Source organism: Camelina sativa, chromosome 4 (genome assembly GCF_030686135.1).
Source record: "Camelina sativa cultivar CO46 ecotype springtype chromosome 4, ASM3068613v1".
Taxonomy (NCBI): Eukaryota; Viridiplantae; Streptophyta; class Magnoliopsida; order Brassicales; family Brassicaceae; genus Camelina; species Camelina sativa.
In genome coordinates, this window is record NC_141883.1 from 9,068,411 (window position 1) to 9,088,979 (window position 20,569).

Genomic DNA, 20,569 nt, shown 5'->3' on the forward strand with positions numbered 1-20,569 from the left:
ATCCACATATGGTTTCTTACATCATCTCACACACACACACTTATACTAGTTACTTCTACTTACTACACACACTTGCACCATGATTCTACTTAGACCTAGACCTTAGTTTTAGACATTATTACCTTAAGACAATACTGATATGCTCAAATTTAACACCCTAGAGTTACTTTCTCAGTTTAAGAGATCATTGTAGTACTTAGGGGTCGAATTCCACAAGGACTATAGATCACACAATAAATTATAGAGTTTTGTTATTACGCTAAACAAGTTGATTTAAATTAAGAAAAGCAATGCAAAATATTAAATAAAAACTGTGAAAATTCAAGGGATTGAAAAGCTAGGTTTAGTTTTGTTATTACGCTAAACAAGTTGATTTAAATTAAGAAAAGCAATGCAAAATATTAAATAAAAGCTGTGAAAATTCAAGGGATTGAAAAGCTAGGTTTAGAGAATTTCTGAGGAAATTACAGAATATTAAATCATATAAATTAATAGGGTTCAAGCAATTAAAAATCAGATCTAGAACTCTAAACTCTTTTGTAAAATAAACCAGTTATCACTGCAAATATTATCTAAATTTAAAACCAGAAAATCTAAATCTCTCTGTAAAATTCTAGGTTAAAAAACAGCTTTAAAAACAAGTTTAGATTTGTTCACAAAATTACTAAATCAAATCTTTTTGCAAGAAGTAATTTTGCTCATCAAAGGTTTTATCAGAAAAATCAATTATATTCTCATATCAATTTATATTCCTAGGTTATTAATTCTAGATGGTCAATCAAGGATTATTATAAAGAACAACCAAAGATGAAGATCTTAGAAGATAATGAACCCTAAAAATAATTAGATCTAATAATCCATAAAAAAACCATGTGAAAAAACTCTAAACCTAACAAGCAAACTACTCAGACATATTCAATGAAGAACAAAACATCATTCTGAATAATAAGCAATAGATATTAGAAAAGTAAGAAAAGGGTTTAGGAATTCTTCTCTCTACAAAAGAGTTCAGATCTCTCTCTCCCAAAAGCTCTCAATATCTATCTCTCAAGAAGCTGCTAGAATAAAACTTAAAGGTTTCTAAGACCTAAAAATACTATTTATATATATATATATATATATATGTTCTAGAACACGTTAGGGACTAGTCTTGTAATTATGGAAAACTTCAGGTAACTTTTCAAAAGTGTAGGCGAATAGTGGGGTCATCGGTAATTTACCTACCCCTCGCTTCCAATCTTTGTGTGATCATTTGACTCAAGAGTAGAATAATGGGGTCACAGGTAATTTACCTACCCCTCTAAACTGATCAAAATCATCTCATCTTTTATTCTTTTTTTTTAACAAAGCTCTCAGGAATAATCTTTTAAACTTGAATAAGGGAGAAGAGTAATTTTGAAATCTTACTCGTCAGGTATGAACAAGGATTCAAGCTCTAAGAACGTCAATCTCCTTGATGAGATAAAAAGAAAAGTCGCAGAAAATACCTCAGGCTTTTGTGGATTCTGTTGGAAATTTGGATGTCTCTGGTTCACTGGTCAGCCTTTGGATTTTTCATTAGTCGGATTATGGACTCAATCTGCAACGTTAATCAACTAAGGCAGTACACTAAAAAGAAAAATCATAGTTCCCAACAAAAATTTTGATTCAATAAAAACAAAAATACGGTTTTGACAGAATAAAAGCAAAAACTAAGTTAGTGGTTAGTACACACCTCCCCCAGACTTAAAAAAACACTTTTCCCAGTGTTATCAAGCAAGGGAAAAGCAAAAAGGAAACAAATTTTTTTAAAAAATTGTAATAAAAAGATGAATTGATGCTCAAGTTACCCATCGGTGTCGACCGACACCATTTCAGTGTCGATCGACACTCTCAATGAATAGTGATTTTTGGCCGAAACTCCTTGTTAGATGGAGTTAGTTGTGTCGATGTTGTGCTGGATCAATCCTTGGATGTTTATTTTGTTAAGAAGCACTCAAACACAAGTTAAAAGTAACATGATAGAGAGATAGTACATAATTTCAAACAAAATTCAAACAAAAACTGACTCAATGCAAGAAGAAAAATGACATAAAATGAAAAAAGAAAAACCTATGAATGGGTTGCCTCCCACTAAGCGCTTGTTTTCAGTCATTAGCTTGACTGTGTCGGAGTTCAGGCATCCGGTGAATCGGAATGTGGCAATATATGCCTCCGAGAAAATGTCCTCTTCATCCAAGGTGGTGTATAAGCAGTAGATGAATGAGGTCTACCAAGGACATGAGGAACAGGACCAGGGCTAGACTTGGATATGGTTGCTCTTATCTTATTTCCTTTGATGGTCTTATTGATGATAGGAGGACACTTGGGTAAAGAAAATGTATACCTTGACCTTACCTGAGGACTCTGGAGTGTGGAGTGGGGAGTTTTCTGTTTGGAAACAGCTTTATGACTTGGAGCATCAGTTTTGGACAAGTTCATGTTCGGATGTGGATTGGTGTCGACCGACATAGAGGTTGTGTCGATCAACATTGTGCCTGATGCTCGTGTATTTGCTTCTTTGCAGCCTATCTCAGCAATCTTCACAACAAAAAAATGTTTGTCCATCAAAAGTAGGAGCCCTCCTCAGTTTATCCATCTCAAAGTTCATACTCAAATCTTCCACATTCAGTGTTATGTGTACCTTCTTCATATCTATGATTGCACCAGCTGTAGCCAAGAATGAACGTCCTAAGATGAGAGGATCACTAGGCTCTTCGTCATATTTCAGCACCACAAAGTCAGTGGAAATCATGAAGTTTCCAACCTTAATCGGAATATCCTCTAAAACACCTTCAGAAATTCTTCGGGATCGATCAGCTAAGATAAGAGAAATCTGAGTTGGCTTGAATTTTGTCATCCCAAGTCTCACAGCAACAAAATGTGGCATCTGGTTAATACTAGAGCCAAGATCGCAAAGTGAGTGAGGAAATCGTCCTGCTAAGATAGATCAATCAAGTATAAAGCTTCCAGGATTTGGTAACTTCTCAGCAGTTCTACACTAAAGTATTGCACTCAATTTCTTAGAGACAACCACCTCTTGCTTCTTCTCTTTCTTTTTCTGTGAGGGCTGGTTCAATAGAATTGCGCTGACATCCTTGGTAAGTAGTGCTCCTTTCTCAAGGCTCAAACCATTTGTGACCATCCTCTTCACATATCGCTTAAGTGGCGGTGAAAGCTTTACTGCATCTAATAAAGGTAACTCAATCATTACCTTATCCACCATTGCTTTGCATCTATCTTCCCCCATCTCCTGCTTGGAACTTCTTGGCTTAGGAAAAGGGACCTTAGGCTTGGACACCCTCTCAGCAGCTGGAACCTGAGATTTTGCAACTTCGGGTTCTATCTGAGATGAGTTTCATCCTCCAACGGATTTCGTGTATGCCAATGTGGATCATTTTCTGGGTTCTTCCAACCCGGGTTCTCAGGTGGCGGTTTTTCCTTAGATCATGTGGTATATATGGAAGGCAAGAAATGCTCGAGTTTTTGAGAATCAAATGGAAAGGCTGGAGGAGGTTGTAAAAGTAGCGGTAGGGAGGCGTCTACATGGTTGCAAGCACAGGCTGAGGATGAGGAATCATCCACATTCCCCAACGCTTCTAGTCCTCGGGTAAGGGGGCCTACAAGCCACCTTCCTACTCTCTTTTCAGGTTATCGGTGTTTTGTAGATGGATCGTGGAAAGCAGGTGATGCTTTCGCGGGTGAAGGATGGGTGTGTTCATCCTTTCACGATACGTTGATGTCGAGAGGAGCTGCCAATTTTCGCCAAAGTCTTTCCCCATTACATGCTGAAGTAGAAGATTTTGTTTGGGCTATGCGGTGCATGATTGGACATGACTATCGAGATGTGGCTTTTTATACAGATTGCTCAGACTTGGTGAAGATGGTGTCTTCTCCTCAAGACTGGCCGGCTTTTAAAACCTACCTCGAAGATATCAAGATTGACAGGGAGAAGTTTTCTTCTTTCTCTTTATCTCTATTTTCACGAAATGCGAATGTAAGTGCGGATTCTTTGGCACGCCAAGCGCGTAGATTTCTGCATCCTGTTTTGTTTGTAAACAACTTTCTTTCCAATATTTTTGTTGTAAATAATAATAATAATAATAATAATAATAATAATAATAATAATAACAAAATCTACGATACAATGTTTTCACGACCGGACCGGAAGGCACTGCCTTCTGGATCACTGGGTCGTCGCGTCAACCGGGTTCGACCGCGGGTCAATTGGTTATGATTTGTATACTATATCTATAGAAATTATATATTTTTATAAAATACTAAAATAAAAATAATCATACAATAATTAACAAATTATGAAATCTAAAAATAAAAATAAAATGAATGAACCTTTAGAATAAAATAAAAAACACTAAGTAAAATATCATCAGTGAAATATACTCCCTCCATTTCATAATATAGGATGTTTTAGAGGTTTTTGCTTGTTTCATAATATAAGATGTTTTCAATTTTTGAGCCAACTTTTAGACTAATTTTATATTTTTTATTTTTTTATTTTATGCAGTTTTGTTTCTTATTGGTTAAACTTTTTAAAAGTAAACATTTCTTATTATGCGTGTTTTTGCTAAAACATCTTATATATTAAAATAGAAGGAGTATTAAAGAACATCATGAATTCACAACGACCGATCTTGGTTGTCTCTATCACCATTCTCTTCGTATTCTTAAGGCGGCATAGTGAAATCTTCATCAAAATCTGAAACATCTAAAAATCACATAGTTGAATAAATATATTATAGAAAACATGTATAACTTGTTAACTAAACTAAAAAGACAAATTGTATTTAATGATACTATGATACTCACCTTTGTTGCAAACGTAAATTGTAGTGAACAAAGACGAGATCATTAAATTATTGATGCTCTAATGTATTCCTCTTTTTGGTATGAATCCGCTCAAACACAGTCTAATTGCGCTCACATCCAGATGAAGAAGCAGTTTGACTAAGAATTCTTATTGCTAATTTTTGCAAATTAGGAGCATCATAAACAAAAGATCTCCACCATTCATCTAAAATATCAATTAAATTATATCCGACTACTTTATATCTATATATATATATATATATATATAATGCAAGTCAAATCCATGTTTACTAACTTACCCGGCTAAGATGTTTTCCTGCAAGTAAGAGCCATATTAGGAGAAAAGCTGCTTTCACGTTCTCTATAAAACCTAAGCTCTTGAACGAGCTTCTCTCTTTACTTTGCATACAAGCTTTTATAGTAGGTTGGGTCGGATACTCGGATTATGCACACCTCTTTTAAAGTATTCATGTAGATCAATACCTTTTTTCTTCCACTTTTGACTTAGACGAACATCACCTTCGATATCATCTCCATCACCATCTTGAACTTCAGGACCGTCGTTCATATCATCCAAAACAATCTGCTTCTTCTTGTTGTTCTCAATTTCTTTTAATGCGTTCAATATCTTGAATCGCACATCTCCTGGAATATGTGAACACACATCTGTATTCCCTTTCACGCCAGCAAGATGTTGTTTCATCCTATTAATTTCGCCTCCTAATTTTTTTTTGTGACAAAATGAGCATTCCAAAACCGTTTTCCCTCTTAAATCAGTTGATTTGATCCCATAGGACCAAGCTATATCACTTTTTTCTCGGACTGAATGGTTTGCGGCTGCTATTTCTTCATAGTTTTCTTTTGTTTCCATTACCTGTAAATACACGACAGAAGAAGAAAAAAATAGAGTTCAGACATAAAAGATGCACATCACATGAGGATATAAAAGATGAGGATCCGTTATTTATAATACCAATATACGACGTAATCGATTGCTAAATACGCAAACATGATGATGAATTGATGATTAATTAATACAGAGCTACGTTCGTGAAAAAAGTATTATCATATTATGCTAGTGTCCAAAATCAAGTAATGATGCAGATCACAGACAAAAAACTCAAAATAACAGAGAGATTGAAAATCAGCTGTTTGTTGTGAGAGGAGATGAAGCGACCAGAGGTTTGTAAACTGAAAGTCTGAAACTCTATATTTAGTCTCCAAATCGAATAGATATTATTGATCCGTAGCTCAACCGATCCGGTTCGGGTTACCGGGTCGCGGGTTTATAGCGGTTTTTGTGAGTTTTCCGGTTTTATGATTCTCGGTTATTAGCAATAGACCCAAATCAGAGAACTGTCTGGGTCGCGGGTCAAACAGCAAATCAATACAAATATGGAGCTGACTCGTTTAAAATTTTTAACCAATCAAATTAAAAGAATTAATTTTGAATCGAGAGAGTCATCCTATGTATAGTAGACCCATTCCTAAGCGTCACACGTATTACCATGAAGATGTAGATGAACAATACAAAGATGAAGTCAATAGAGACGATGAGGAGCCACAAGGAGGTTAGGAAAGAGAGGTTTCAAAAGAGGCAGAAACCAAACAAAGATGTGGTTTCTTGGTACGATTTTGCTAGACTAAAGCGATGGGAAAGTTGGGTTTGATCCAATACCAAGAAGCATTTGGACCTGCTTAGAAAGCTTAAATGTTCACCGTTGAGACAGTTGCTGTGAAAATTCTAGCCACTGATTCTTGAGAGGGCTAAAAAGAGTTTCAGACAGAGGTAAGAGCTATCTATACAATGTAAATGATGATTTTGTATGCTAGATAGAATTATGCACAGACATGATTTCCAAAATCTCTATTACTCAATCAATCCATAAGTTGTCATCTACTACAAAATATGCACTTCCTTACATTAATCTATATCTCTTATCGTCTGCTTCACTTAATTGCTCAACTCATTCACTCGCCTATTTTTTTCAGGCTATGTTATTGGGAAGGTTGCATTACCGTAATTTAGTGAACCTGAACAGTACATGCTTATATATGTTTACATGAGTAAAGAAAGCTCTCACTTTACAGTAAGCAACTATTTATTTCTACATACTATAATAATTTGTTAGGCAATAAATAAATTGATAACCAAATTGAAAGAACACTGATAACCGAACCAGCCGAACCAAAGTTTTTTTCCGTTAGTTTCGAAAGCTTTTCGTGTTGTAGAAACGGAAAAAATTGATCTGAAAAACTCAAGAAATTGAAAAAAAATAAACAAAAAATGTCCAAGACAACTCGATTATATGCAACTTAGGGTAATTTAATGTTCGCCAATTTAAGCAAAAGTAATAAAATATTGATAATGATATGTAGATAAGAAATTATATTTTAATTTTGAAATACTGAAACAAAAATCTAAAAATAAATCCTGAAATATTCAAAACATTCATAATTTTTTGTGTGTTTACACTGTTTTTAATACACATAAAATGAAATCAATTATTTATTAAAGTAAGACATAAAGTCTATATATCTCAAGATTTCTAAATTTGGGAATATATTTGGAAGTAAAAATATTATAAAATAAACATTTATTAAGAAAAAACTGTCCCAGCAGCACAACCCGCGAAAAACTATCACGGCAAAAAAAAATATAACTTCAAAACTGAAAAAAAAAATGAGAGAAAAGAAAGCGATTTTTAGACGAACACCTCTTTGGCTTGCGTCTTCGTGTCTCTTAGACAAGAGGAGCAGTTGTCGTCGGTTTCCGACGGTTTTTTCAGGCCTCAATAACGGTAAAACGGTTACCCACTCGATAACTGTCAATACCCCAAACCTATTTATACCCTGTGTGTGTCTCTGTAAACGATGGGTTGAGCAGAGTGAGAGAAAAGTTCATACTGATCATGTCGGACAATATCCGAAGACAGATGCAAGAGATAGATTTAGGGATTGAAGATTCTGTAATCAATCTCCCAGCGGATCTATGTACGGAGGCTTTGGGTGAGACTAGGTTTAGTCTAATTGCTAAACCAATAAATCCCCGGAAGCAGAATCTACGGGCTATACTCAATGCTCTACCAAGGCTATTGGGAGTGGGGAAGGATGTTACAGGACGTATCCTGGAGAACAAAAGAATTCAATTCCTCTTCCAATCTAATGAAGCGATGAATGTGGTACTCCATCGCGGTCCTTGGTCTTTCAACGACTGGATGTGCATTCTTCAAAAATGGAACCCGACTACTCCGTATTCCGAAATTAAGAGTATCCCATTATGGTTCCAGATCCGGGGAATCCCTCTCCATTTCCTCACTCGACGTATGGTTACGTTTATCGGTGAAAATATGGTGAACTTCCTTGAAACCGATTTTGGAGGTGAAGGTGCTGTACTGGTGGAATATGTCCGCGTTCGCCTCTCATGCGAGATAGATACCCCTCTGCGCTTCCAACGATCTTTCAAATTTGGGGAAATCAGTGAATGTAACCTTCTATGAACTTGATGCACGTCTCATTGATTGTAAGATATCTAATAAAGATGTGTTTTTCTATTTCTCCTGCGTTTATGGTCATCCTATCCGGAAACTAAGACACATACTCTGGGAACGTCTCCAACGCATTGCCATTAAACGAAATGGTCCATGGCTAATGTGTGGAGATTTCAATGAAATCTTACATGCAAATGAGAAACGTGGTGGAAAACCGAGAGATCCTTGGAGGTTTACTGATTTTCGAAACATGGTTCATGTTTGTAAAGTACAAGATCTTCCATTCAAGGGTAACAACATGACTTGGCTTGGAAAACGACGTACACATAACGTTTAAAGCTGGCTGGATCGAGCAATGGCTAATGATGAGTGGCGAGCTCACTATCCTGCATCTGAGGTTGAATATCTGGAAATGATCGAATCTGATCATCGACCCTCAATCATCAAAATTAGACGCACAACCGACAGAGGAATCAGGCCTTTCCAGTTTGATACTAGACTTTGCCAAAGACCGGAGTTGTCAGCGGTGATCGAATCATCTTGGAATAGCAACAGATTAGGCCATCGACTAACCATATTGGATAGGATAAAGAATTGTCGTAGCAACATTTCAGCCTGGAAGCGACAAAACAACACCAATTCTGCTCTACGGATCAAGGAATTGATAAAGATTATTGATCGAGCTCACAGTGATGGAAACACAACAACTGAACACATACATGAGCTGCAACAAGATCTTCTCCAGGCGTATAGAGATGAGGAAAAATATTGGCAACTCAAAAGTAGATGTCAATGGATGAACGAGGGTGACCGCAACACTAAGTTCTTCAACGCCTTTGTGAAAAATAGAATTGCCAGGAATAGACTGAAATCGATAAAGGACCACCAAGGAGCTGATTTATATGGGAATAAAGAGATAGCAGTTGAAGCAGAGCGATTTTTTGGTGAGCTATTCTCCAAACCAGGACAATCTGATCTCAACGAGCTCTACGCAACATTAAGCCAGTAGTTACAAGCGACATGAATGCATCTTTAACTAGCGAAGTTACTATTGAGGAGATCAAGACTGCACTTTTCAATATTGGTACTACTCGTGCCCCAGGACCGGATGGGTTTAATGCTGCTTTCTACCAACATTATTGGAACATTGTTGGACCTGCAATTGTCACAGCCATTACTGAGTTTTTCGAAACAGGTGTCTTACAACAAGATTGGAACCATACAAACTTATGTCTTATCCCCAAAGGCACCAACCCGCAAACACTGAAAGAATTTCGACCAATAAGCCTTTGTAACAGCCTATACAAGGTTATATCCAAGATACTAGTCATGCGTCTAAAAAAGATACTTAACCTTGTGGTTTCAGAACATCAAGCGGCTTTTATACCAGGCAGATCAATCACTGATAATGTTTTGATTGCTCACGAGGTGATGCACTCATTACGAGTAAGAAAACGGTGTGCCAACTCTTACATGGCTGTGAAAACATATATCAGCAAAGCATATGACCGCATCAGTTGGGAATTTCTAGAAGCAGTTTTAAAGAAAAAGGGGTTTGCTGCTACATGGATCAAGTGGATAATGGCATGCGTTAGCTCTGTTTCTTTCTCTTTACTTATCAATGGTATTCCATATGGACGTTTCTCGGCTTCACGAGGATTAAGACAAGGTGACCCACTATCTCCTTACCTCTTTATTTTGTGTGCTGACGTACTGAGCTCCCTCATCACGGAAGCGATTCGCGATAACAAGATTCAAGGCATACGTATTAGTACTCCGGGTCCAGTTGTCTCTCACCTCCTCTTTGCTGATGACTCGCTTTTCTTTCTCAAAGCAAATTACAAGAACAGCTCCAACCTCCTAAAGATCTTCAAGGAATATGAGGCTGCATCATGTCAGATGATTAACCTTGACAAATCGTCAATTACCTTTGGTGCTCGAGTCTTCCAAAGAAATAGAGACACAGTTCAACACACACTAAGGATCCCTACTATTGGCGGCGGTGGGAAATATCTTGGATTACCGGAACAATTTAATGGTAAAAAAACAGAGATGTTCCAATATATCCTAGACAATGTCTAACAAAAAAAAGAGGGTTGGCAAACAAGATTCTTATCAGCGGAGGGAAAAGAAACTTTGATCAAAGCAGTGGCATATGCGATGCCAGTTTTCTCTATGAATTGTTTCCAACTCCCTACGGAACTCTGTTCTGAATTGGATAGTATGATGGCACGTTTTTGGTGGGGTACAACCAAAACAAAACGCAAGGTGTCCTGAGTGGCATGGAAGAAGATGGCTGTTTTAAAAAAAGAAGGAGGAATCGGATTTCGTTATCTACATCTGTTCAACCAAGCGCTGTTAGCCAATCAACTATGGAAATTGATCCAATGGCCTCACTGTCTTCTTTTCCGGCTTTTAAAGCACGGTACTTTAGAGATGAAAGTGTTCTCACAGCAAAAAAGAGGAATAAAGCATCATATGGCTGGAGTTCTTTGTTGTTTGGACGTGAGCTATTACAGAAAGGTCTCCAAATTCATATTGGAGATGGTCGTTGCACTGTACTTGATACAGATCCGTGGTTACCAACTTCGCCACCTCGTGCCCCCCGATTGCTACCAACGTCGGATACTAATCTATTAGTAGAAGATATTATAGATCCGATAACACTCCAATAGAGAGAAGATAAAATATTTGAAACAGTGATCCCTGAAGATCGTTACTTGATACACAAGGTCTTTCTCCCTGCACTGCCAGTTCCGGACACCTACTTATGGAGTTTTACAAAAGATGGAAAATACACAGTTAAATCTGGTTATTGGACGGCATTGCACAGTCTTAGCAACGAACCAGGTCCAAAACCTACATTAGCAACAACACTTGCGCTTGCAGCTGGCATCTGGCAACTACCAATAACTCCAAAGATCAAGCATTTCCTATGGCGGTGTCATCAAAGGCCATTGGTGTGGGCGAAAACTTGCTTAGAAGAAATATTAAAGTAAATCCATATTGTGCAAGATGCTGCTCAACAATAAAAACAACCGATCACATGCTGTTTTCCTGCCCTTATGCGGCTATGGTGTGGAGAAAGGCGGGCTTTCTAACAGCTAGTCTCTGTGACGCAAGTAATACTCTTGAAGCCAAATTATTGGAATTGATTGCACTATTTAAAGATACAACTGTTGAACCTCGTTTCCGCTGCTTACCTTTTTGGCTACTATGTAGAATTTGGAAGGGAAGAAATGATCTTGTTTGCAATAAAAAGAATACTGCGAACACAATCACCAATCAAGCTACAACAGATGCTGTGGAATGGCTAACACATTCATCAATGCCTGAAGCTCAACCACACCAAGGCAACACTATTAGAAAAAATTCACGATGGACCAAACCACATGCGGGGCTAGTTAAATGCAATTATGATGCCTCACACCACGACGGAGACAGGTTTTTCAGGGCTTGGATAGATACTCAGGAACTCAAAAGGTCAGGTACTACATTGTGGTATGGGAAAATTTCAAGGCCGCCCTACTCCGGAAGAATCTGAATGCTCAGGTCTCTTATAGGCCATACAATGCAGTTGGGGTCTAGGCTACCGGTCGGTGATTTTTAAAGGTGATAATCTAAACATAATCCGATTACTCAACCGAGGGGGACATAATCTGAGGCTTCAACACTACATTGAGTCGATCAACCTCTGGCGCCACAGATTTACGTCAATGTCGTTCCTCTTTCGCCATAGGGAACAGAACACTTGTGCAGATACCTTAGCAAAAACTATTGTTGTACACCCTACTCCATGGGAGATGTTTAATTTCTGTCCAAACTTCTTACAACAATATGTAAACAATGATCTCATCTCTGATCGTTAATAAAATTTTTGGAAGGAAAAATATATATATATATATATATATATATATATATATATAACTAGAGTTAAGTAAAATAAAAAGGTACTTTCATTATTATTGATCAGGGAGGATGAATATACATTGGTGAATAAAATATCGATACAAAGATGTAGTCCATTGTGATAAAGCCACATGAAATGTTCTTTCCTACCTCCATTTCTTATATTATAATTTTTTTTTTTAATGTTTTTCCAATTTCTTAATCTACATAGAAGAAATTTATTCATCTACATTTCCGAATTTCATTTTAATGGATCCATACATAATCCATACATAATAACAGTTAAACACTTGTCTTTATGCAATCCCGGCGATTAACCTCCTCTTGAGTTCCATCCTGCAATGACCAACACCAGCATTGGTTAAATAAATCCAAAATAACCAGACTATATATGTTTATGTTTAAAGAAGTTAAACAGGAGGGTTAAAAATACCTCATGAGTTGGCGGTCATGCGCTCCGGTTGCCATCATTCCCCGGTTCTCATAAGCACGTCGGAGAAGATACGGTATAGCGGTTTCGACTGGTCCAAACGGCATGTACTTGCTCACATTGAACCCAGCTCTCTTTAGACCGAAGGACAATGCATCTGACATTCCGTATAGCTGTGCAAACTCTATCTTGCCGTTCTGTTTATCGATACCGAGGTCACTCGCTTTCCTAGACGCAAGTCTCCCTGAAATTGATAACATTTCTACAAAATTAGTAATCCGTTTTGACTCGTAACTGAAGCGATGGATTTAATGATCAAATGGAAATGGCTTTACCCGAATCAGCGTTATGTGTTGCAAGAACGACCCCGAAACCTGATCCGTTCGAGGCTTTCTCCATCAGGAAGGTCATACAGTCGTTGTAACAAGAGTGCGTGTCCTGGATTGTGTCGTGGACCGGCGACTTGCAACCCAAGGAATCTGCCAAACTAGCTTCGCTAGACATGTAAGCGCCTCTTACCAACTTGAACCCCATAGGAACATTCTCTTTCTCGGCATTTTGTACAGCCAAATGCAATCTTTCACCGGCGTCTCTCAAGTACGCCTGAATCGTGTTGTAAACAATCGGTCGGTCTTTGTCCGCGTTGAACAGGACCGCCGATGAGTAAGCCATGTAGTCGATCGCGGGTTGGAGGATTGTGTCTTCCGCATCGATCAGCAATGGTACATTGGACTCTTGGCATTTCCTACAGATTTCTTGGATCCTTGTGTGGGCTGCTGCGAGCTCCAATTCTTCTTCCGCGGTTAAGGGTTCCGGTTCTGAGTTTGTGTGGTAGAGAGGACTCGAATCGGAGAAAACCGGAAACGATTTGAGCTTCCACGAGAGTTTGAAACCTGGACTCTTGTATTCCCATCGAAGCAGATCGCTCACTCGTTTCAGAAGACTAATTGGACAAATCGCGGTTATCTTCACCACCACTGAGCTAAACTGTTAGGACATAAAGAAACAAATATCCTGTTATTAAATACCCATAGATAAACCGTAATAAACCGGGATTTCACAACAATAAACCGGAGAGAATATTTCTAAAGTGTTTTTCTTCAAAAAGTTCTAGTCCACCTTTAAGGTCAGCTAATATCTCCAACTAGGAGGACCTCGTGCGTATAAATCTACTCCGATAATGACGCATTGCCTTTGATTTTATCACCGCATTGATAAAATTCAAACATCGAATTTAAAAGGTAATTAAAGTAAGACGCCAAGTCATTTTCATAAGAGAAAATGCAACTTGGGTATCTATGTACTTGTTCCTTGTTAAAAACGCGTAAGAGTAAATTTAACAAATTAATTGTTCATATGAAAAATAGATAGATGTAAATGTACATATATATATATATGCAAGTGTACTTTGTCAGAGTACCGAGATTTGGCTGTCGAACACCAAACAAGTTGCCCATATTTGATTACCATCAACAAATTATTTCATTTTAAGAAAATGTTTAATAATATAATTAAATCTCAGATTTATAAAATGTAAAAAAGAAAAAAAAAATAAAAAAACAGAGGAAAGAAGAGAAACAGAGGAATGGCTTACGTGGGATGTAGGTAAAGATTTGGCAGCTTCAATGGTTCGAATGAATTGTTGCATGTTATCATCACAAGATGCAGCGTCATCGGCGTGTTCGACGCCATAGACGAGCATCCCTTTAAGACCAGTAGCCTCATAAACGCTTCTCACGCGCTCAGCGGCTGCGTCGGCATTTTCACCGGCGCAAAAATGGTCATAAAACGTACCTTTCACGAGCCCTAGGACCATGCCACGCGTCACGGCAGCGTCCATAAGTTTAGAGCTCATGACCCACGTTCCTAGATCCACCATAGGACCTATTGCCGCCGCATGCAGCACGGCGGTGGAACGGAGAAGATCAGAGGTAGGGATAGAGGAGAAGAGACGGGCTTGGTCGGAGAGATCGAGATCATCGTGAGATTGTTGCTCGGTGGGTTTTGGGTGGTGGAGAGGTGGCTCCGGTGCTTGTTGTCCAAAGGAGAGGATCTCCGGGACGACTGCGGTGGAAGCAGTCACGGTGGGAGGACCCACCGGGCTAAAAGTGGGTAAACGGTAAGATCGCCGGATAAAGTTTGTTCGGAGGAGACGGGTTGCCATAAAATTCAAAGATTTTGGTTTTGAAAACGAAAACAAAAATTTATATTCTCTTCTCTTTTTTTTTTTTTTGATGTTTCCTAAGCTTTTGTTTTTTTTTTTTCTCTCTTCTCTTGTTTTTTCTCTCAACGCTTTTGGTTGTGTGATTTTTTCCTCCTCCAATGTTACTACAACATATATTTATAGAAGAACGTAAAACCTTATTATGCATATACATACACGTTTTACCTGGTCGATATATATAGATGCCCATGTGTACAATTCTTTAATCGGATTGATTCATATAAAATAATCTAAAAAAATAGTGAAAAAACTATATTCTAAAATTACAAGGGAATCTGTGTAAAGAATGTTAAAACTAATCTTGTAAGTTTTATTCTTCCTACTAATTTGAATTCGATGATTTACATCCATTTCAATTCAAAAGGGAATCTTAAAATACCATAATCTTAAAATACCCCTCTATGGTATAGTTATTTTCTAAACCATTATGGTATGGTATCGTATAATGGGTAAATCTTAAAAATAAAAAAAATTGGGGATTTTCTTAATTTAATTAATTATTGCAACTCTAGTAATGAAGGCAAAGTTCTCTCTACTCACGTCTTATTGAGTCTTGTTTGATTTGCACCTACAAAGATCGATGTTTTGTAAACTTCAAAAATTAATTATTGAAAATATTTAAATTTTTTAAATTATTATTAGTTTATATTTTCTTTCTCTATCAAAAAGTAATTATAAATTAATTTATAAATAAAAACTAAAATTTTTTTTAATATGTATAAAAGTATCAAAACATTAATGTTTGTGAGACAGAGAGAATACTAATTAGTACTAGTATAAAGGGTACGGAATTCAAAATATAAGAATATACAGTTATAAAAATCTAGATGCTACGTTATGTATTTTAGGTCCACAAATATTAGCTGTTTTTCTGAAAAGGGTAATCAAGAAGATTGTGCCGTAATTTTCTGAGAGAAACAAAATTCAAAAAATAATAAATACTGAAGGACGTCAGAGACAGCAAGGTCCTGACCGCAGGATGAGTCATCGGATAACTATTTAATTGATATATTTATTAATTAAAGAACTTTTTTTTTTTTGGGCGGAGACGGTGGAGGGAAGATATGAAGGATGAGTGGATGATGAATCGGATTCAACATGTGGACCTGGACTTGTTCTTTGAATCTTTGACTTTTCTAAATTGGAATCTCCGGAATCTTAATGACTATTAGTTTGAATTAATCAACCAAAGATTCCTACCTTAGAAAAAAAGGTAAATAGATGTTTAAAAATAGATTTTGAAGTAAAACGTTTAAAACAAAAAATGTTTTCAATTTAGATCCACCTATGTTTTTCTTCTATTTATAAGAGATAGTGAAATTCAATATCAGATTAATTTTTTTTATTGATCTCTTACTTTATTAATTTAATTAAGAGTCATGTATTAGATTGTTTTTGTTTAAAAAATAACACAATAATGAAATTGTAAAGATGTTGACAAAAAAAAAAATTGTAAAGATGTATTCCCCTATTTTACAAAGAATGACATTTTAGAGATTTTTCTTTGTTTCATAAATAGTGTCATTCTATAATTTTAATATATTTTTTATGTTTTGTGTCATTTTATAATTTTAATATATAAAAAGTATTTCTGACAAATTCTCTTAATAAAAATACATATAAAATATAGAAATGTTTTTTAAATAATTTATTTCCTAATACAGAATGGAGAGACTATTATTTACATGTAAAAAAATGTAGATTAATTAAACATAATGCAAATCTGATTTAGACATCAGTTTAGGTTTCTTTAAAATATATGTAAATCAATGTCAGTTACATTTTTTTTTAAAATGTCAGTTACATTTGGAGTTTCAAATTTCAATAAATAATAAATGGCAAAAATACAATCAAAATAAAATTTTAATATCTTGAATAATAACAAAAATGAATATTCAAGCGTTACTTGACAAAAGAAAAAATGAATATTGCATGCGAGGTTGGGTTGGACCAATAAAATGGCGGCTACAGCTGCAAACTGTCGTGTCATATATATATGTACACCTACCCTCTTGACTTCCTCACGTGACCTCTTCACCCTCTCACTCCCTCAATTTAACGGCTGAAATCAAATCACATCAAATATATAATTTAATTAAATACATACCTTTTATTTTATTTTCAAAAATTGGTAGCATTACCTTTTTGAGGGTACGAATGGGTCCCAGTCGTATATTGTACATTTGTTGTTGTTGTAAAGATCTGCTTTTTTCAAAGATTCTCTATTGTGTGTAATTTTTCGAAAAGGTCTATTAAAGTATATTTTGTAACTTAAAATTTTTTTCTTTTTCTGACATCATTTTGTAACTTATCTTTTAGTTTTGGTTGGTTTGTCTTTACTCTTCACTCACAACTCACAAGTGGGTATGGGTCGGAAAAGATGACATAATTTACTAATAAATATGACAAAAAATGGGTTAAACGATGATTAATGTAATTTTAAGAATACACAGTTTCTATAAATGTTTTAAGAATATACTCTTTCTTTAAACATAAATTAAAAAATAACTAAATTTTCTGTTTCATATTTTACTAATATAATACATTTTCTAATTTTTATTAGATTAATATAATTAGATAATAGAAATAAAACTTAAAAAAAAAAATATATACAATGCAAACCTAAAACAGACACTTATTCTAAAAAAAAAATAAGTCTTAAAGCAATACTTAAATTGAACTGAACTAGAGGGAGTAATATTTTCAATGATATAGTAACTTATACTCCATTAAACTTAGAATATGGTTAAAACATGGAAAACAAATCGAGTATTCATTTTTAAAAATTGTAACCTGAAAATACAAGAAGATGAAAAATATGAAAAAACAGATTATATGATAATCATATATATTATACAACAAATTGTTGTTTAACATTGAAACTAAAAGAAAAAATTGTAACCCAAAAAAATATAACAATTACGAATAATAGTATTTATAACCTTCAACTATGTTATTTATATAAAAGAATACAAAAAAAAACATGAAGAATTTATTAATATCTAATAAATAATAAAATCATCGTTAACAAAAAAAAACTCTAAACAACATAATTTTATTTATTTATTTTTATTTTTTGTTAACCAGAAGGTTCAAGGCCGAGGTTCCTAATTCTCTTAGGGTCCAGGAAAGACCGATTGAAAGTCCCTGCCCAAATGGAATTGTCTAGCATTTTGGTATTTGAGAGGAATTGATCTTTGGCCTGAACCAAGAGGACAATTCCTCAAATGGAAACCACTAGACCAAGACCACAAATCCCGTTAAGTTGGGGGAAAACAAAATAACATTTATTGTTTCTTTAGTAGTTTTCATTTTAAAAATTCATTTTTCAACCATTTTGTAGGAAACTATTCACTACCACGCCACATATAAAACAAACTAGATGATAGAATAGATCTCCCATGACTGATTAAAGTAATACTACCGCGTTACTCTTGCCACTTATGCTAAAAATCAGACTCAAAACATCAAAATCAAACTATAAAATATAAGCGTGTATTTAAAATGGAGCATTACTTATATAAAATGCAACTCGTACATCACTTATAGTATAATAGTGTCCTTTAAAATTATTATACTACAACTCGTATATTTTTCTGTTTTTATATATAAAATGCTGATAATGTAATCTATAATGATCATAGACTAATACAGTTTTTCGTCCTAGTTGAGTTAATTGTGTTTCGAGTAGCTAAATGAACAAATATACCGAGCGTTTGTAATTATATATCGTCGACCTTTCGTACTATTATTGTTCGTTTTGTGTCGTATTCACCTAATCATTATGTTTTTCCTTTAGCTTCACCTCTCGTCCGTCAATCGAGAGTTAAAAACGGAACTAAAAACAAATTGTACACATCTATAACAAATATGCCATATGCATATAAATAGAAAGACACAAATCTAGAAATTTACCACACAAAACTGATAGCATATAGCAGTACATATTAATTAACATGTAGGTTTATTCATGTTTTCATTGCCAACCATTTCGAACTAATTTGTAATTATATCTTGTTATGTAATATTTTCGTGGGGCCTTGGATGAATTTATATAGGTACTTAATATAGAATACTGATTAGTGAATGCAACAAGTTGAGGCATTTTTTGACAAAAAAGCAAGTTGAGTCCTTTCAAAACCCACATGCCAAAGGTTTTAGTAAAGTGAAAAAGACAGCCCCATGAGCTGCCAAATTAATTTCATCGTGATGAGTCAACAATGAGTCGATGCCAACAATGTAGGAAACTTCGCAAATTATAAAGCTAATATATATATATATATATATATATATGTGTATATAAGCATTTCACATATCAATTTAATTATTTAAAAATATTTTTAAAAATATTTTTAAAACTCACAAATTTTCGTCATCGTCTTTTTTTTATCAAGGCTTTTATATATACGTCTTTTTGGACTTAATAAACATACTTCTGTGTATGATATTCTATATAAGGAAAATTATTAGTTAGACGCCGTGAAATAGCATGAATATGATATTTAGTCTACTACCAATACTTTAGTTATAAGCGCAATACAGTTTAAAGTCAAACAGATGACTACATGAATGAATATGATACAAGAATATTTAGTTTGACAAAGCAATATATGTGTTTTTAATCAAATATATGATTTTAAAAGAGTGGCTAGAATTTTCAACAGAGACGCTAATTTTTTTTTTTTTTTGGAATTTAATATTAAATTATATTCAAAAAAAATAAACGTTTTATACCAGTGATATAAAAAATTGCTCAAACACTGTTTTATGCTAAAACACATAAAACAAAGATTGACATTTAGTAAAATCTTGTTGCAAATCAAACCTGAATGAGAGTGTCATCGGCATCAAGCATTGTACTTAGTCTGTTGCGGACATTTTCGCTTCAAACGTGAAAGTCCCTTTCGTCAAACCCGCCCAGGGACATCCAAATAACCTACTGGTGTTTAATCCCTCACTGTGGACATCCAAATCTACCAGTAGGTTATTGGTGCGCCAGACGTTCCTCAAACCCTGGTCTCCACCCTTTAACAACCTTCCCACAGGACAAGCTGTCACCAATTGATCTGCAGTGAGAGGTTAAATACCTAATTGATCCTCGAATCCTGGTCCCCACCCTTTAACAACCTTCCCACAGGACAAGCTGTCACCAATTGACCTGCAGATCGATTGGTGGCAACTTGTCCTGTGGGAAAGTTGATAAAAGGTGAGGATCAGGGTTGGAGGAACGCCTCGCGCACCAATAACCTGCTGGTGGATTGGAATATTCACAGTAATGGATTATGATCGATGCCCTGCAAAGCCAGCTTGAGGTCGATTGAGATGATTTTAGTTTGATAAAGTTTATATTTATACCTAATATAGTACTAGCTTGTAGTTGGAAGAGACAACAAAACCTATCTCTCTCTTATTTTATTTTATTTTTCTCTTAAGAAATTAGAACACCAATCCATAAAATATTCCTCGGTATGCAATTAGTTGTAGATTAGTTATAAAAATTGAAATCCAACTCACTTATTGGAGTTATATATACAATATAGTGAGGTAATAAACAAGAGTATGGCTCTATTCGTTTTCAAGTATCTGAATGAGCGACTGCGACAGAAAAATAGGCAAAAACAGCTTATACTAATGTGAAGAGGAGTTGCTGCTGGTGTGAAGAAGAGTCGC

At 35.4% G+C, this 20,569-nt stretch overlaps 3 protein-coding genes across 3 annotated transcripts; 2 read left to right on the forward strand and 1 right to left on the reverse strand.

The window, feature by feature from the left end:
- Window positions 1-7,692: 7,692 nt before the first annotated feature.
- On the forward strand, window positions 7,693-12,226 carry LOC147945638 (uncharacterized protein At4g02000-like). Its single transcript, XM_087510081.1, has 2 exons — window positions 7,693-11,458; window positions 11,559-12,226. Exon 1 carries the CDS (start codon window positions 7,758-7,760, stop codon window positions 8,343-8,345), a length of 588 nt encoding a protein of 195 aa, XP_087366207.1. The 5' UTR covers window positions 7,693-7,757; the 3' UTR covers window positions 8,346-11,458; window positions 11,559-12,226.
- LOC104773033 (uncharacterized) lies at window positions 8,692-9,345 on the forward strand. The gene has a single exon (XM_010497577.1). It carries the CDS (start codon window positions 8,692-8,694, stop codon window positions 9,343-9,345), a length of 654 nt encoding a protein of 217 aa, XP_010495879.1.
- Window positions 12,227-12,274: 48 nt separating the features above from the next.
- LOC104773022 (proline dehydrogenase 1, mitochondrial) lies at window positions 12,275-15,049 on the reverse strand. The gene is made up of 4 exons (XM_010497569.3): window positions 14,270-15,049; window positions 13,011-13,662; window positions 12,679-12,919; window positions 12,275-12,581 (listed from the first exon to the last, which is right to left on the reverse strand). The coding sequence occupies exons 1-4, from the start codon at window positions 14,837-14,839 to the stop codon at window positions 12,542-12,544; spliced, it is 1,503 nt and encodes a 500-aa protein (XP_010495871.2). The 5' UTR covers window positions 14,840-15,049; the 3' UTR covers window positions 12,275-12,541.
- Window positions 15,050-20,569: the final 5,520 nt, after the last annotated feature.

What these genes read in the sequence shown, in the direction of transcription:
- LOC147945638 (XM_087510081.1), top strand. Translation starts at nt 7,758, where the DNA reads ATGTCGGACAATATCCGAAGACAGATGCAAGAGATAGATTTAGGGATT.
- LOC104773033 (XM_010497577.1), top strand. Translation starts at nt 8,692, where the DNA reads ATGGCTAATGATGAGTGGCGAGCTCACTATCCTGCATCTGAGGTTGAA.
- LOC104773022 (XM_010497569.3), bottom strand. Translation starts at nt 14,839, where the DNA reads ATGGCAACCCGTCTCCTCCGAACAAACTTTATCCGGCGATCTTACCGT. An exon ending in AACACATAACGCTGATTCGG is followed by an intron (nt 12,920 to 13,010) that starts GTAAAGCCATTT and finishes TATCAATTTCAG; the next exon opens with GGAGACTTGCGTCTAGGAAA. An exon ending in CATGACCGCCAACTCATGAG is followed by an intron (nt 12,582 to 12,678) that starts GTATTTTTAACC and finishes TGGTCATTGCAG; the next exon opens with GATGGAACTCAAGAGGAGGT.